At 42.7% G+C, this 18,561-nt stretch overlaps 1 protein-coding gene across 4 annotated transcripts in view; it reads left to right on the top strand.

Moving 5' to 3' along the window:
• PFKP (phosphofructokinase, platelet) overlaps positions 1 to 18,561 on the top strand; it is a 258,884-nt gene that overhangs the window by 113,761 nt on the left and 126,562 nt on the right. For 2 of the 4 annotated variants that reach the window (XM_033931533.1, XM_033931534.1), the window contains exons 8-9: positions 2,779 to 2,874; positions 12,557 to 12,649. In XM_033931533.1, the coding sequence (XP_033787424.1) occupies positions 2,779 to 2,874; positions 12,557 to 12,649 (189 nt within the window). Of the gene's footprint in view, positions 1 to 2,417; positions 2,514 to 2,778; positions 2,875 to 12,556; positions 12,650 to 18,561 lie in introns of all 4 variants that reach the window. The other 2 variants (XM_033931531.1, XM_033931532.1) reach the window with 1 other exon arrangement.

The following is an 18,561-nucleotide window of genomic DNA, read 5'->3' as shown; positions in this document are numbered from 1 at the left end:
ATTTTCTTTGGGGATAGCTTTAAAAGTTTGATATGGTTGGTAATATCAAATTGACAGCGCTTATTCATACAGAATTTGTGGATATTTTCAAGAAGGACAGCGGATTTTGATTTTGGCATATTAATAGTTTGCACATAACTTTAACTGTGGTATATAAGGTATATAAGACCGTTTCCCACATAATAAGTTACACAGTAAAAAGTTCCTCCTTAATACACTTCACTTAATACACTTCAAATGACATTGTCTTCTTCAGAATTTCTAATAATCTGGGAGCAGGGACTTGAGACTGGCGGCTCCAGAATAACACGTGAAGTGGCAAATACAGACCAATACCGGACATTCAAATTTGCAGCCAATCGAGCCACCATTATCCATTGGTCTTCTCTAATCAAGGCATCCGCCCTGTCATTGTGCTCTTGTGTGCGTGATGTTGATGGGCAACCGGTTACACCTGTTCTTCCTGCTTTAAATCTTTTTACCCACTCTTAAACCTTTCATCGGTTAATGGTGCTCGTTACATATTGAGTCAACATCAGACGGTGAATTTCCACAGGTTTCACTCCCTCTGCCCAAAGAAAACGCACTACTGCACATGGTACTTCGATGGTGCAATCTTGCAATGGAGCGTCCATGTTTCTGACCTTATGGCTGCCACATGACTAAAGCCAAGCGCTGCATTGTGCATGGATGAACTATCCAACAGGCAATGTACAAGTACATATGCTGCATGTTGCTAGCTCTGTTCTGATTACCGCGTAATTTAACAATTGCCTTTAATTTTTGATTTGCCTTTGTGTATTTAGGACTCCACTATTTTTGACCTGAGTATAGAAACGGAGATAAAAATGAAGGCCGATAAAGACCATATGGCCTATCTAGTCGTCTATCCATGCCATCTGCTATCCCTTCCTATCCGTTAGAAATCCAGTGAACTCCAGATACACTTTTCTGGTTAGTGCAGTGGACTGTGACCCTGGGCAAGTCACTTAACCCTTCATTGCCCCAGATACAGAACTTAAATTGTGAGCTCACTAGGAACAGAAAAAAATACCTGCATATAAAATATATTTAATCAGCTTTTATTGTCTCCACAAAAAGGCGCCCAACCAGAGCTTCCTTTCAATTGAAATAGACTCGATTCATGTGCATTTATGCCATATAGGTTTTTAAACGTCTGTCAAATAATTATAAATAGTAACACAATTACAAAAATTTCTCAAAAAATGTTACCAGCCAGTGATGGAACTGCCCTGAGAGAACCACATTTAATGACAAAGTGGAGAAAAAAGCTTCAAGCAATTTATGTAGGAGACGGCAATCAAAACAGATTTATTTATTTTTTAAATTTCTATGCCGTTTTTTTCCAAAACGGTTTACAGAAAGTTACATACATAAAATATTAAAAGTCAAAACAAAATAAGAGCGAACAGACAGATTCAATCTTTACATTAGATCAATTGCTCAAAGAAATGCATCTATAAATGGTTGTGATTTTAACATTTTCCTGAATGAGTTCCTATCCCTACATTTTCAAATTTGGCCAACAACTTAACTCCTGCACATGCAAAAGTCATGGCATTCGTTTCCGCATATTTAGGTTTAGCTTTCGTTTTCAATAATGCCGAATTCTAGCCGCTCAGCTATTATCACAGGCAAAAACCCCCCACTATCCAAAATACAAGTTTCAACACCCACCACTGTGCACACGGAAAAGCAAAAGGTTGAAAACTTAACTTATTTAATCGTATAGAGACGTCCTCCCATTGCTGGCAGAACTCTGCTACAACCGTATTCAACGCTCAGCCATGAACTTCATCAGTTGTTCTCTTTCAATTTCTCCGACAAGGCTCTTGTTTTGCCCAAATAGGGCTGCTTCAGGGAAATTTCAAACACTAGTGCTGATTATAGCTCTTAACCAGCTGTGGTGTGGTTGGCTCCATAAACTTGGAAATTCAGTGCAGAGCCTGGCACCGAATTTCTGGGCATTATTTTGGACAAGATTCAGTTGCAAGCAAGGTGTAAGTCTTACTCTAGCTTTTCTTCTCAGCAAATTAAAAATAAGTTCTACCATACATTATGATTTATAATGCTTTAGTATTAAGTTTAAGTTAGAAGTTCTATTTTCAAATGTTAAATGTGCCTTAAATATTCCTTCTCCTCTTTTCTATCACCTTGTTCTTCTTTTTCTAAGAAAATGTTGTTGATTGACTAACTGGCCTCTCCTTTATTTTAGGGCTTGACTGTACTCGTTTCTGTTGACAGTTGCATAGCCTAATCTTGTCTTTCTCTTACAGCACCAAACTGGTGACTGACTCATGATCAGATTGAGTGCCACCTCTCTGGGTTAACGATTACTGCTATTTTATTTTCCTTGTAACAGTACCTGTTTATGTAGTGTTTCTCTCACTGTGTAGACCCGTTCCCGTGGTTCCAGATTGAACATTATTATAGTAGCTGAAGGATCCATTGACAGAAAAGGAAAGTCCATTTCCTCCGATTTTGTTAAGGATGTGAGTACAGATGGCTGCTCTGTAAACCAGGGGGGCCGGTTTACCAAAGGTTTCTGTCGATTGTCTTCTGAGAACCCAATAAAGTTGTTAAGCAGAGCCTTGTCCTTCCATTCCATATTCATGCACCATTCGCTCTTCACCCTTCCTATGGGGGTGTGGATGGTTTGCTTTGAAGCACTGTGCCAGAGAAGGCATATCTTGTTCCAACTCATTTCATTTTTGGTTCTTTTTGCAAAGAAATTATTATTATGTTTTATTCTTTTAGAATCGTGCACGAAAGAAAAGATTGAATATCATAATAGTTTCAGAAGGTGCCATTGATACTCACAACTCCTCTATTACTTCTGAAAAGGTTAAGGATGTAAGTGCCAGTCTCTTTGCAGTGCAACTCCTGCCTCACCATAAGCCACTGTGCTGTCTCTCGCTTACACAAAATCTTGCACCAGTCTGTGTTATTCTTAAACAGCTTGTTTTTGTCTTGCATGTCACCCTTGCTACTTGTTCTTCTGCATAAAGATAAGACGCTCCATACTACACAAATACAGATTAGTCTGCATTAGAGAATGACACGGTTACCCATGGGTAGCTGTGGATAACCCACAGGTAACATGGGGAGGAAAAAAGCTGGTTGCCGTGGGTACGGATCAAGGCCATTCACCATTCCTTAGAGCGGTGAATGGCCATGTCCCCACAGTTAAATGAGGCAACGCGCATCTCTCTCCCTCCCTTCCCTTCGCCTTTGCTGGAGATTTTCATTTTACTGACTCTGAGTGGTACAAGCCTTTAAACAAGTTGTGTGCGGCTGCCTGAAACTTCTCTGATGCAACTGGAAACGGGAAGTTGCGTCAGAGGAGAAGTTTCAGTGCAGCCGCATGTGACTTGTTTAAAGACTCAAGCTGCTCAGAGACAGGAGGGAGGAAGATGCCTGGACCACGGCGATCAGGAGGGAGAGGGCTGCTGGACCGCGTGAAGGGCGCTGAAAGGGAGAAAGAGGGGGAGGGAAGAGAGGAACAGACGCTGAATGGAAATGGAGTGGAAAGAGTGGGGAGCAGACACATGGAAATGGGTAGGAGAGAGAGGGGAGAAGACGCTGAAGGAAAGTGGGGAGGGGAGCACATGCTGGATGTAAGGAGGGGATAAGAAAAAATGGTAAATGCTGGATTGGGGAGACAGATACCCGATCTGAGGGGAGGAAGGGAGGAGATAGATGCTAAAAACCACCTGGAGGGAGGGAAGGGAAGAAGACAGAGATGCCATATTATGAGGGAAGCTGAGGGAAAAAGATGGGTGCCAGACCAATGGGGGGAGTTGTGGAGGGAGAGATGGAAGGGAGAGGCACAGTTTCTGGTAGAAGCATAGAAATAGAGCAGATTCCATATGGAACAGACAGAAAGAAGACAGACAGTGGATGGAAGGAAGAGAATGACGAGAAAATGAGGAAAGCAGAAACCAGACAACAAAGGTAAAAAAAAAATTATATTTCTTTTTTTTTTTCTTTAGGATAAACTAGTACAGGGGTAGGGAACTCCGGTCCTCGAGTTTTCCAGTCGGGATTTCAGGATTTCCCGAATGAATATGCATGAGATATATTTGCATGCACTGCTTTCAATGCATATTCATTGGGGAAATCCTGAAAACCCAACTGGAATACAGCTCTCGAGACCGGAGTTCCCTACCCCTGAATTAGTATATTGTGTTGATAAACATTTATAAACAAAGCCCCGTCAGTTGAAGATCTCTTCCTCTAGTTCAGCAGCCAGAACTTTAATTTATAAAATGACAATTGTACAGAATATTATTTCTTTTTATAGAAAATAAGTTCAGTATAAAACTATTTGAGGCTTGTGCAGATGGGATCAGATGGTTTGCAGGGACGGGGCCGAGCTCACAGGGACAGGGTGGAGACGGGGACAAATCTTTTCCCTGTGTCATTCTCTTGTCTGCATTGACCTTTGTCTAGGACTGGCTTGATGACAGGACTGTGCATTGGCATACTGTGAGCCTTGCTTCAGTTCCCAGGCCACCGTTTGCTTTGTGGGCCCTCTGTATGTTGCTGTGGAGGCAGTTCCCAGAGATGGGAGGGGAGGTGATGTGGGGGAGAATTCCTAGCTATTATGTAACAGTGACACCTAGTGGGTGACCAGATTTAGAATCTACTTTAGCTGGGTTCTGGAGGGGACCATGGCTTGTGGCCCTGGTCGAGGTTTACTGCTGTCATGGTTGTGCAGAATTGGGAAGGGCAATATAAAAAAAGAGACATCCGCCATAGCTACAAATACAGGCTCATGGCAGTGTGGCCCAGATCTGCAGAGGAAAAGTGTGGGATCAGTTTCCTGCCATCCTTCTACCTTCCAATAGAGCAGTCATCTAGAGATTAATTTATGCAACTGCATTAGGAGCTCTTATGCCATTAATTTGCATAATTATATCACAAATCCTATTTTATACAAAATGGACCATTATTAATGTGGTAGAGCATGTTGGTATCTATCATGATTATAGAAGGGAGGTTTAAACTCTGAAAAACTGACTCAAGACTTTCTTGACATCCTACAAAACTGCACATTTCTTACTTGATGCAAATTTTCTATTTCACTGAATACACATGAGCCCGGACCCAGAAAGAACTCCCAAGATATGCAAAATACATGTCCCTTCATATATTTGTCAGCTCAAACTCTGCTAGTCTAAATGGACAGTCCCTGGTTTGCATGTAAGTAAAACATCATACTGGGCATTATATTTCTGGAGGGCTAGAGTTTTAAGCAACAGATTCCAAAAGTTCCCCCTCAGATTTTGGAAGCTAAGCGGGATTAAACATAGTCTCCCATCCATGTACTAGCTTTCTTGAAACACTCAATGCTTTAGGCTGTAGAAAACAATGGCGGACCTATCTTGAAAAATTACATTTATATAGTCGACCATGATTACCAATTCTGTGAAAATGGATGTAGTACATGCTCCTACCAGCAGCAAAATCAGAAGAGACATCTCTTCCCATTTGTTCACACTCGGCATATTTCACAGTGGTTGTGCAGGAGTTGGACTGTAGAGACACATACTTGATTGTGCTTGTTGATTACTTCCTTACCTTGCATGCCAACAGAAGAGTATTCTGTGGGTTATTGATGCTGGTTTTATTTATCAATTTTTTAAAAATTGATCTTATAAAACCATATAGGGCTCCTTTTACTAAGGTGCGTTAGGGCATTAGCGCGCGGAGTAGCGCATGCTAGATGCTAACGCCTCCATAGAGCTTGCGCTAGTATTTTCCTCTATCGCGCGGTTTTGTGCGCGCTAGAAACGCTAGCGCATCTTAGTAAAAGGAGCCTATAGTGAAACTGAATGGAACGCAAACACTGCGTTTGTCTGATGTGGTCTAAAAATGTGCATGTCTTTGCTTTGCGTTGGAACTTGGCTTCTCTTCCCTGCACACTGCTGTTTCAGCTTGGAAAGGCTGCTTTCTTACTGAGCATTTTATTTTGACAAATATTTTGTGCTTTTATTACTGGACAAATCTTGCATTTGAAAAAAGGGTTGTTGCAGAGCCAAAATTTAGAGTTTGAGTAAGACTCACACTCCTCTTTTTTTTTGGGGGGGAGAGGCATTTGAACACTTTCCTTCCCTTATTCCCCGTTTCACCCATTACCTTAGTTTCTCATTCCCTACTCGCATGGTCTACAATCGTTCTCATATACAACAGGATTTCTCAACTGGTGTGGTTCTCGGCATGCATGGATGCACTATAGGAATTTTAAAAGGCATATGTGGGAAAAATGTTGGAATTCTTAGTCATTCCTTGATTAATGTTGAGAACCCACAACCCATGCGTGCAGAGAGAGAGTGAAATCAGCAGACACCTATAGTGGCCATAAGCTGCTGATTTGCCAGGAGAATGTGGCACCAAAAAGGTCCCAACTGAACTGTCAAATAATCAATGGGAAAAGAAAGCTTGTTGTTGAAATTAGCTACATGTAATCTATCACATTAATTTAACAATTAGCAGTCAGTTGCTAATCTGGGGAAAAGAAATTCTAGTTTTCAGGGAAGATTAATCTCAAAGTAATCCCAAACAACTTTTCTCAGATGCATTTGTGTATAAATAAGTTCCCTGACAGCTTTCATCGTTTTGAATTGATTTGCCGAGATACGCATTGTAGCCGTCCCTGGGTTTTCCACATCAGCAAATAGAATGCTAGGCATGATAAAGAAGGGAATTATGAGTAGATCAGAGAAAGTTATAATACCACTCTACAGAGCCATGGTCAGACCACACCTGGAATACTGCGTCCAGCATTGGTCTCCATACCTAAGGAAGGCTATAAAACTGCTAGAGAGGGTGCAGAGACAAGCAACGAAGCTAGTGAAAGGTATGGAGAACCTGGAATGTGAGTAACGACTTAGGAGACTGGGGTTGTTCTCCCTTGAGAAGAGGAGACTGCGAGGAGATCTGATCGAGACTTTCAAAATACTGAAAGGGTTCGACAAAATAGAGTAATGGAAGCAGTTATTTACAATTTCCGATGTGATACGGACAAGAGGACATAAACTGAAGCTGAGGGGGGACAGGTCCAGGACGAATATCAGGAAGTTCTGTTTCACGCAGTGAGTGGTGGACACCTGGAATGCTCTCCCAGAGGAAGTAATTGCAGAATCCACTAAACTAAACTAAACCTTAAGTTTATATACCGCATCATCTCCACGGAAGTAGAGCTCGACACGGTTTACAGGAAATTACTAAAGAAAGGAACTCCAATGGGAAAGGCTTGGTAAAAAGGAAGGAAGGAGGGGACAGAGTAGAGAGGAGAGGGAGGAAGTGGTTACATTTTAGAGAAAAGCCAGGTTTTCAAATGTTTTCTGAAGCGTTGGAGGGAGGACGAACTTCGAAGAGGGGCAGATAAGCTGTTCCACAGCTCAATGATCTTGAAGAGGAGGGATGTTCCAAGTTTTCCTGTATGGGTGATACCTTTTAAAGAGGGGAATGATAGTATGAATTTTTGAGTGGATCTGATGGAGTTAGGATTCGGGGAGAGCCAGGAAAGTGGAAACAGGGGAGGAAGGATGCCGTGTAGAGACTTGAAGGCTAGGCAGGCGCATTTGTAGTGAACCCTGAGGAGAACCGGGAGCCAGTGAAGCTTAGACAGAAGCAGGGAGACTTGGTCGAATTTGCTTTTTGCGAAGATTAATTTGGCCGCAGTGTTCTGAATCCGCTGAAGTCTGTGGAGACTTTTCTTTGTTAGGCTTAAGTAGATGGAGTTGCAGTAATCCAGTCTAGATAGAATAATAGATTGAACGAGGACAGAGAAGTGTTGTTGGTGGAAGCAGGATCTGACTTTCCTTAGCATGTGAAGGTTGAAAAAGCATTTTTTTACTAAGGAGTTGAGGTGATTGTTGAAGGACAGTGTAGAGTCGATGATGATTCCCAGAACTTTACTTGAGTGCTCAAGCTGCAATTTAGTGCCAGAGGATAGTGGGATGAGGGTGGGCAGCTGATCTAATTTTGGACCTAGCCAGAGTAGTTTTGTTTTGGTCTCATTAAGTTTCATTTGAACGGTGAGAGCCCAGGATTGGAGATTCGTTATACAAGAAGAGATGTTATCAGAGAGGTTAGTGAGGTTGGAATCAGTTTCGAGAAGGCGTCGGCGTAGGTGTAGAGTGTCTCGAAGGGGGATAGTTGGAGGAGTTTCAGGGAGGACATATAAACATTGAAAAGAATCGGGGATAGAGGTGAACCCTGAGGAACTCCGCAAATTGGTTTCCAAGGGGAGGATGAGGAGCCGTTCATGTTAACGAAGTAAGAGCGCGAACGTAAGAATTTTGAGAACCAATCTAGGACTGTGGAGTTTATGCCAATTTCAGAAAGTTGGAGGATTAGTATGTCATGATGGACAATGTCGAAGGCTGCAGAAAGATCAAATTGAAGAAGGACAGCGAACTTGTTGCAAGAGTGAAGATGTTGGACTTTTGAAATTAAAGAGGCCAGAAGGGATTCAGTGCTAAAGTTGGGTCTGAAGCCATGTTGGTAGGGTAGTAGAATGGAGAATCTCTCAAGATAGGATGAGAGTTGGGTAGCAATGATGGACTCCAGCATCTTGGTCAGAAGAGGGATGTTAGCTATTAGGCGGTAGCTGGACGGTGTGGAGGGGTTTAGATCAGCTTTTTTCAGTAGAGGGGATAAGGCAATGTGTCCCATTTCTACAGAAAATAGGCCTGAGAGTAGGGCGGAATTTATAAGTCTGGTGAGAGATGAGATGGCTTGTGTGGGAATATTTTCGAATAAGTAGGAGGGGAAGGGGTCCAAGGTACAGTTGCAGGATTTTAACTTGAGGCAGAGTTTGGAGACCTGGGAGTTGGAGACGAGATCGAAGGCAGTCCAGGATCTATCGGCTGGGATATGGTTGGCATCGGTTAGATTAGGGTTGGAGGTGGTGAGCACCAGAGAGTTGTAAGAGGGTGTAAGAGGGAAGGAGCATCGTAAGGTAGTGACTTTCTCATTGAAAAATTTTGCTAGCTCATCGGCAGATGGAGAGGAGGTGGGTGTGGCGGTATCGTGTTTGGAGGATATGGAACGCCAAATGTTGAACAGTGTATTGCTTTGGTTGTTGGATCTGGAGATTTTGTTGCCGTAGTAGTTCTTCCTTGATTTTTTAAATTCAGTATTGTAGAACTTAATATTCGCCCTCCAGGACTGTCTGTCGGAGGGGGATTTAGATTTTTTCCATTTGCGTTCCAGTATACGACATTTCTGTTTCAGTTGTCTGTGGTATGGAAGGTACCAGGGGGCCTTGCGGGAGTAGGAGACGGTTTTAGTGGATAGTGGAGCAAGGGAGCGGTAAGTGGTTTCCGAGAGGGTGATCCAATTGTGCCAGTTGGATTCCGGGCTCGGAGGATTGGGGATGGTAGAAAATAGGTTGAGGAATTTGTTCCAGAACAAATCGCTCGCAATTTTTTTGCGGAAGGTAATGGGATTGGGGGTACGCGGTGGTGGTTCGAGGTGTGACATGAAAATGGGGAGGTAGAAAGCCCCTAGGAAATGGTCGGACCAGGGGACAGGTTCCCAGCGAGTGTCATCAACCTAAGTTTTGTAAGTGGTGAGGTCGAGGAAACTGATGATGTCTAATGTATGTCCCTTTTCATGGGTTGGGGAGAGATCCGGGGGTGGGAAGCCTAAAGAGGTGAGGAAGTTATTGAGATCAATAGCATCCTTGTTGTTGGTGTCGTTTATGTGAAGATTAATATCTCCAATGATTAGTAGTCTTTGAAATTGGAGGAAGGAGTTAGTAATAGTTTCAAGGACGAGATCAGAGGATTTGTTCCAGGGGGATGGTGGACGATATAATAGCAGGATGCCCAGTGGGTGAGGATGCAGTTCATTATTAACAGAGGCTAGCATGTATTCTAGGGAGGCATGGCTGCCCTTTTCTAGAAGCTGGACGTCGAAGAATGATTTGTGAAGGAGTGCCAGGCCACCACCTTTTCGATTAATTCTGGGGGAGAAGAGGCCTTGGTAACCGTGAGAACAGAGTTCGTTTTGAGAGAATATGTCGTCTTTTGTGATCCATGACTCAGTGATGAATAGGAATCCGGGGTTAAGATCTTCAAGAAGGTCCTTCAGAATTTGGGTTTTGTTGCATGCAGATCTGGCGTTGCAGTAGAGAGACGGGACTGGGGTGAGAGAGTCAGAGGCGTGGTTGGGAGGGTTGATAGGGGAGATGGGCTTTAAGGAGGCGTGATTGATTCTAGGATTTAAGGGTAAATTAGATGCACATCTCCCTTGAGAAGCATACGGTGATATAGGGACTAAAACTAGGTCAGGGTACACCTGGTGGGGCCTCCGCGTGTGCGGATTACTGGACTTGATGGACCCAAGGTCTGATCCGGAGATGGCAATTCTTATGTTCTAGTTGTACTTAATCTTACAGAAGTTTACCAGCCCTAAAGACAAGTAGTGGAAGAATGTAATTGATTAGAGTGGTAGTGCATGAGTAGAATCTGAAAGCAAGAAACTGACAGGTTGGGGATCCTTCTAAATCTGCCGCTTGCAAATGCACCTAGTCATCTGACGGTGATGGATGAGTGATTTAAAGAATAAAGGGTGGACCCACTTTTCAAACCATTTGATGACATGCTGTTGGAGATGTTGTGGTTGGTAGTTGCAGACAACTTATTCAGCAATCTGTTTGGTTATCTCCTGTGGGTTGGTGCTGCATGCTGGTGCCACTTTGGGGGGAAGCTTTCAGTTTGGCCGGGCAGGGGATGTTAGTTCGCGTGTGGGGGGCGATGCTGGTTCATGGGGGAGGGGGGCATGCTAGTTTGCGGGGGGGGGAGATGTGGAAGCACACCAGTGGCCTCGGGGGTGGGGGAGGTCTTTGGGGATGTGGTGGGGTGGGGTGGAGCAGCGCGGGGGGATGGGAGGTGGAACGAATCAAGCGAGTTTCCCTTACTTTCTATGGGGATACTTGCTTTGATATACGAGTAAATTGGTTTACGAGCTTGCTTCTGGAACGAATTATGCTCGTAAACCAAGGTTCCACTGTATTTCTTATTAAGGAAAGGAATGAGAATGACTGGTTGCAACTCCAGCTTGATGTGAGATATCTTAGTTTATCTGGATGCAGTTATGTATAATGAAAAAAATAGAGGGAGATGAGTTGAGGGTAGAATATGCCATACCGCATCTCTAATCTTCTAGTTGTGCCTGGTACTGGCAGAAGTTGAGAAATGCTGTTGTAGATGCTATAGTTACTAGTTAAGAAAATTAGACAGTGGCCTTGCTCAGGATCCTTACACTTTCCTTTCCCTTCAGTCATATCTGGATCTTCTTCCCTGATAATGTTCCTTGATTTTGTTTAAAAAAAAAAGTGTCTGTGCATTACTACTAATACTACGACTAATGATAATTTCTATAGCACTACTAGACATAAACATTCAAGAAGTTCTTTTGTTGCTCTGAAACTAAAAATAGGAGATCAGAATAGCCCAGAAAGAAAATTAACCATTGTCTAAATTGATGAATAGGTATATATATATATATTTTTTAACGAAGAAAGAGAAGTTTCTAAAATCAGTTTTACACATTTTTTTTTAACTTTAATGTTTGTTAAAATTTTTTTAATATAAGTTATGAATATCCAGTATCCTTCCGAGGCTAGCTGAGAACCCCATTATTTATTTATTTTCTCTTAAAGGATATAAAAATTGTGACGCTTAAATTTAGGGGTCTTTTTACTAAGGCGCGCTAGCCGATTTAGCGCACGCTAAATTCTAACGCATTCATTATATTCTATGGACGCGTTAGTGTTTAGCTTGCGCTAAATTGGGTAGCGCACCTTAGTAAAAGAGGGGGTTAGTGTATTGTTAAAACAACATGAACTGGGAGGATATCGGTTTATTTTGAGGTCTTGCAGTAGTTTCACTATTTACTTAAGTTAAACTAGCTGGTAAATTTGTGGTTAGCATTCAGTGTTTTCAATAGGGGAGACTGAATCTGACTGTCCTTGGGCTGTGAGAGAGAGTGTTAGTGGCATACCACTTATACCTGTGGGGGCAGAGGGAAAAGGAAAGCTTGAAGAACTCAACTGAATGTTGGTTTTGCAGAGTAGTTAATGGATAAGCTGTCTCCTGCTCTTCCCATCACAATGCTTCATCATCTTAGGGGTGGGGGGGGGGAAGCTGATAAAGTCCTGATGACCGCTCTTGTGATAGACAAATGGGAAGTGATAACATTTAAAGATCCAGCAATAGTTATTACAAAATAAACAGAGATATTATATGAGCATTGTTTTTGGCTTGCACACACATTTTTACTCACCATAGGATACCAGAGAACAATCTGAATGAATTTTTAAAGCTGGGGAACAAAGGCCATATTGACTTTGTCTTTCCTGGCTTATAATTCCCCACTCTATGAAGGTTTAAGCAGAGCTCAATAAGAACAGCTTTATTTCCTGCTGATCTCCTCTAGGTTTGTGCTTTGTGAATTCGTAGACAGAAATCTAGGCTAGTTTGGTTTTTCATTTAATTTTTTTTATTATTTTTGCCAGCTTGTGGTTTCCCGTCTTGGATTTGACACTCGTGTGACAATTCTTGGTCATGTGCAGAGAGGTGGTACACCATCTGCTTTTGACAGAATCTTGGTAAGTGAATCTACTGAAAATCCACTGACTTGCTCTGTTGACGTTATTTCACGAGTGGGTGCCACTTAAAATACTGTCACGCTGTGTGTTCGCTAAATAGCAGGCTGGCCACTGTCAATGTCAGCAAGACATATAGGATTAACACTTATACTGTGCTCTAGGCAAACAAGCACTTTGGGCTTCCAGTCCTTAAATATAACTAAAAGCTCCCACAAGTGGGGGCTACAGTTGGTTCTGTCTGCAGAGGAAAACCATTAGTTAAGGATTACTACATTGACTCATCCTGCTGAATGGAAGACAATGAAGAGGTGCCAGGATGAATAGATGGACCCTTTTGGCAGAGGCCGTTCCTGTCTTCCCCCAGCAGTTGAGTTACCAGTGTAAAAATGAGTCTTGAGAGCCAATGAATTAACACATCAGAGAATGCTCCTAGTAAGCATTTTGTTTGCTTGTACCTTAATCCTATCCTGACAGGACATGCATAACACACTTATATAAAATATACAGCTAGGGGGATACAGAGCTCCTGTCACCCTCACCCTTCTCACCATTTTCCTGTAATGTTTAACATGCCCTCTTTATTTAGCATCACCTCATGAGTACTTGGTAATTCTTTTTTTTTTTTTTTTTCAAACCATTCTGTTAAATTTTGCACCACCTATGGGCAATTGTTTGAGTTCTACTAGCAAAATAGGTTTATATATGGGAAACGGTGTTTGCTGGGTATGTGTTTCAAACAGAAAGATCACAGAATGAACTTGTTTGGTTGCATCAGCAAGAAACTTTAATCTTGCACATGCGAGTTGCTTGCAGAACTTTGGGATACATTTTTAACAGCTTAATTGGGAACTACATGGATGCGTGAAAATAAGACATACAAAGACAGGGCAACTAAGGTGCTTTATTTTACAAGCTCCATTCACGTTTATAAACAGTCACTCAGATGTTTTATCATGCATAAACGTCCAGGTTCCAATTTTACAAAGCTGGTATAAGGAAATTTTTAAAACTGAAGAAGATTCAAATGGCAAGGGGTCATGGCTTGGGTGTATTTAGACAAGACTAGGGCAAGTCCAAACATAAATCTTTATTCTCAATTTAAGAAAGGGAATGAATGCTTATGTCCAGAAAGGAAGTCAGGAGTTGGACCTGCTACTTGGGATGTCCAGGTTTCAGAAGAGTGCTCCTGTTGATCACTGGTGAACTGGAAGGATTAGGGGAGGCCATCTTTTTCAACTCTCAGTTGTTGGTGTTATCTTTCCCCTCCCCCACACATACACACAATCGCACACAAAAAAGTGAAGCCAGGGAGGGATTCAGGCCTTTGACAGCTTCAGGGAGAAACAGGCATCTGTGTTTCTAAAATGACAACCATTTATTCTATAAGAGGTCACTTAGGTATGCACATATGTGCAGGAATAGCTTTTTAGAATTACCTCTAAATTGAGGCCTAAAAGTCTGAAAATAAATCGAAAGCAGAGCAGATCACGGGTCGCCGCCCGACTCTCCTTTCGCCTGCCCCGACTCTCCTCTCCCCCTTGAAGTCCTGTCCCCACCCTGAAAGCCTGATGCCCCCCCCCCCCGATGTCCGATTCACCCCCCCCCGCAGGACCGCTCGCACCCCCACCCCGCAGGACCGCTCGCCCGCACCCCCACCCCGAAGGACTGCTCGCACGCACTCCCACCCGCACCCCAACCCTGAAGGACCGCTCGCACCCCCCCAGCCTCCCGACCCCCCCCCCCCCCCCCCATCATGTAGAAGCTCCTACCGGTGTCCTGCTGCTTCCTCTTGGCGGTCCCGGCTCTTCTGTGAGCCCTGCGCCTGCGCTGCTTCTTCCGGTGATCCCGCCCTTTCTCTGACGTCAAGCTCTCTTGCTCTGCCGACTCCCTGACACGATCGGGGCAAGAGGGAGCCCAAGCCCTCTTGCCCCGCCGACTCCCCAACTCCCCGACAATATCGGGCCAGGAGGGAGCCCAAGCCCTCCTGGCTACGGCGACCCCCTACCCCCACCCCGCACTACATTACGGGCAGGAAGGATCCCAGGCCCTCCTGCCCTCGACGCAAACCCCCCTCCCCCCAATGACCGCCCCCCCCAAGAACCTCCGACCGCCCCCCCAGCCGACCCGCGACCCCCCTGGCCGACCCCCATGACACCGCCACCCCCCTTCCCCGTACCTTTGTGTAGTTGGCCGGACAGACGGGAGCCAAACCCGCCTGTCCGGCAGGCAGCCAACGACGGAATGAGGCCGGATTGGCCCATCCGTCCCAAAGCTCCGCCTACTGGAGGGGCCTAAGGCACCTGGGCCAATCAGAATAGGCCCGGGAGCCTTAGGTCCCTCCTTGGGGCGGGGCCTTGGGCACATGGTTGGGTTGGGCCAGGAGTCTGTGATGACCCTGGACCAGGTGATGGTGTGCCACCTTTTTTTAGTCGGTGGCTTTACTAGAGGTCAGCACAGAATCTTTTTGGGTATTGAAGCTTGAACCCCCCCAGACTTCCACTGCTCTGTCATGAGCAGCTCTAAGCCTCGGACCACTTTTTTCCTTTCCATTTAGACATTACAATGATTTTAACAGAGCATTGAGAGACTCCAGAAGGTCTCTTGTGGGTTACCAGGACAATGATAAAGTTGTATTCACTGGCTCCTGATTTCCAAGAGCTGTTTGACCGGCCTAAAGTGGATTAGTTGGTAGCACAGGTTACCAAACGCACTTCTCTACCTACTGAAGATGGAGTAATTATAAATGATACAAAAGACTAGAGGGTGGATTTAGTTCTTAAAGACAATTTGAGGCCTTGACTTGGGCTGAAGGCAGCATCAGAGGCATTCTTTGTCGCATATGTCTACCATACTATCTTGCGTCAGGCTCCGGTAGTGGAGGATGCCGCCTACCCCCAGTTGTTAATTTTGATGATGGATTATATACTGGATACTCTCTGACATGTTCAGGGTCATGAGCAAAGTCTCTGCTTATTCTGTCTCCATCCATAGAATGCTCTGGATCAGGCAGTGGGCAGGAGATTCTGCTTCCAAGGCTATTTTGAGTAATCTCTCTTTCAAGGGCCGCATGCCCTTTGGCAAGGGGGTTGGATGATTTTATGACCAGTGTGACAGATTATCACCCTAAGTCTTTGCCAGACAGTAGACCTTGTACCCCTGGGGAAAAACTGGTCATGTGCTTTTTGTGGTTTTTTGAAAGTGTGAATAAACGTGGATAAAGATGAGCCGATTGATATAGTGTATCTAGATTTTCAGAAAGCTTTTGATAAAGTTCCTCACAAGAGGCTTCTGAGAAAATTAAAGTGTCATGGGATAGGTGGCTAAGTTCAGTTGTGGATTAGGAATTGGTAGGGTTAAATGGTCATTTTTCTCAATGGAGGAGAGTAAAAAGTAGAGTGCCGCAGGGGTCTGCACTAGGACCGCTGCTATTTAACTTATTTATGAATGATCTGGAAATTGGAACGATGAGTGAGGTAATTAAATTTGCAGATGACACTAAACTGTTCAAAGTTATTAAAACAAAATGGTATAAATTAATAAATGGATTTCTAAATAAAAAAAAGAAAACTGGACTTAGGGATATTTGGAGCATTGAGATTGGACAGACAATTTCTGCATCTCAATGGCCAAAATTCTGGTCCTGGAGATTAAGATTAACAAAGTCAGCATCTATGAGTCAAACATGGTTATTTTTATTACATAGAGTGTTATGGACCCCGACGCGCTTGCAAAAGATAGATAATACTAGATCTAATAGATGTTGGCATTGTAAAATAGAAGTAGGGACATTGGATCATTTAATTTTTTTTTGTCCCTGTATAAAAGCTTTTTGGAATTTAATTTGGCCCCAAATAAATATATTACTAGAAAATCACGTAGGACTCTCATATGATACCATATTATTCGGTACTGCAATGAGAACACAGAGTCCAATATCAGCAAATAATAATAAATTACTTTTAATATTGACAGGAGTTGCCATGCAGCAAATCACACAAAATTGGAAAGATTTTACCAAACTAAATTATACATTCTGGTGGAACTCGGTATGTCACATTTACAAAATGGAGAAAATTTTGGCTTTACAACAAGGAAATATTAAAAATTTTAAGAAAATATGGGATCCATTGACTAATTATTCTAGAGATCAGATATCTTAACACATTGATAATAGTAATATAGGGTTAGGGTGGGAAATATAGATATTAATATGAAAGAAAAATGGAAAATCAATTAATAGGGGAAAGGGATGAATATCTATGATATGAATTTGTACATACATATATATTTTATTATACATTTTATAATATGTGATTCATGTATTGAAAGAATGAAAATTCTATAAATAAAAAGTTAAAAAAAAAAAAAAAAAAAATATGAAAAATTGCAGGCATGGACCTTAGGAAATTGGAAGATTGGGCGTCCAAATGGCAGATTAAATTTAATGTAGACAAATGCAAAGTGATGCACATTGAGAAGAATAACCTGAATCACAGTTACTAGATGCTAGGGTCCACCTTGGGGGGTTGCACCCGAGAAAAGGATCTGGGTATCATCGTAGACAATGCGATGAAACCTTCTGCCCAATGTGCAACAGCAACCAAAAAAGCAAACAGGATGCTAAGAATTATTAAAAAGGGATGGGTAAGAAGACTAAGAATGTTATAATACCCCTGTATCGCTCCATGGTGCAACCTCAACTGGAGTATTGCATTCAATTCTGGTCTCCTTATCTCAAGAAAGATATAGTGGCGCTAGAAAAGATTCAAAGGAGAGCGACCAAGATGATAAAGGGGATGGAACTCCTCTCATATGAGGAAAGAGTAAAATGGTTAGGTCTCTTTAGCTTGGAAAAGAGACGGCTGAGGGGAGATATAATTGAATTCTACAAAATCCTGAGTGGAGTAGAACGGGTACAAGTGGATCGATTTTTCGCTCTGTCAGAAATTACAAAGACTAGGGGACACTCGATGAAGTTACAGGGAAATACTTTTAAAACCAATAGAAAGGGGGGCGTGGCTTGGAGCGCGCACGATATGGCAGCCTAACCGCAGCGCTCCCGTATCCAGGCAACAAACGGAACAAAAATAAAACTTCTACTTTCTCAAATCGCTATTAAAAATATATAAAACAACGTCGGAAATGGCAAGCATGAAGCAGGGGAAAGCTGAAAAACCTTCAACATCGGGAATATCAGCAAAAAGAACAAAAGTAACTCCCCTGTCACCATCGAGTGTGCCGTTCCCGATGGAGACTGAAGAACTCACTGAAAAGTCTGATATTATGACTGAACAGTTCAAAATAAAACTGATGCTGACTGAAAATGCCAATAAAATATCTGAAGTAAAAGAAGAGCTTCTTAACATGAAACAAGAGATCCAAACGGAGAGACTGAGAATGACAGTGCTGGAAGAAAAAATGGAGAGGTTTGAATCCTTCACACAGGAATATGACAAAGATAAAAAAGAAATAGCAGCTTTAAAAAATCAAATGGTGGACATGGAAAACCGAGGAAAAAGAAAGAACATCAGAATTTTGGGGCTGGCTGAAAATATTGAAGGGGGAGATCCTGTACAATTCTTGGAAAATCTTTTACCTAAACTGCTTCAGCTCAATTCAAAATGGCCGTTAGAAATTGAAAGAGCCCACAGAATCCCCACAAGAAAGCCAGTAAATCAGGCTGCTCCAAGACCTTTGATATTCAAGGTTTTAAGGTATCAACAAGCTCAAGAAATATTAAAAATGGCAAAAGCAAATAAAAACTTGAACTATAAAGGATCAAAACTGATTTTAGTTCCGGATTTTGCTAAATATACAGCAAACATAAGAAAACAATTCCTCACATACAGACAGCAGCTGAAAGAAAAAGGATACATATATGGACTATATTATCCATCTACTATGAGAGTATC

This window comes from Geotrypetes seraphini, chromosome 2 (genome assembly GCF_902459505.1).
Source record: "Geotrypetes seraphini chromosome 2, aGeoSer1.1, whole genome shotgun sequence".
NCBI lineage: Eukaryota > Metazoa > Chordata > Amphibia > Gymnophiona > Dermophiidae > Geotrypetes > Geotrypetes seraphini.
This window is presented reverse-complemented; position numbering and strand designations above follow the sequence as displayed.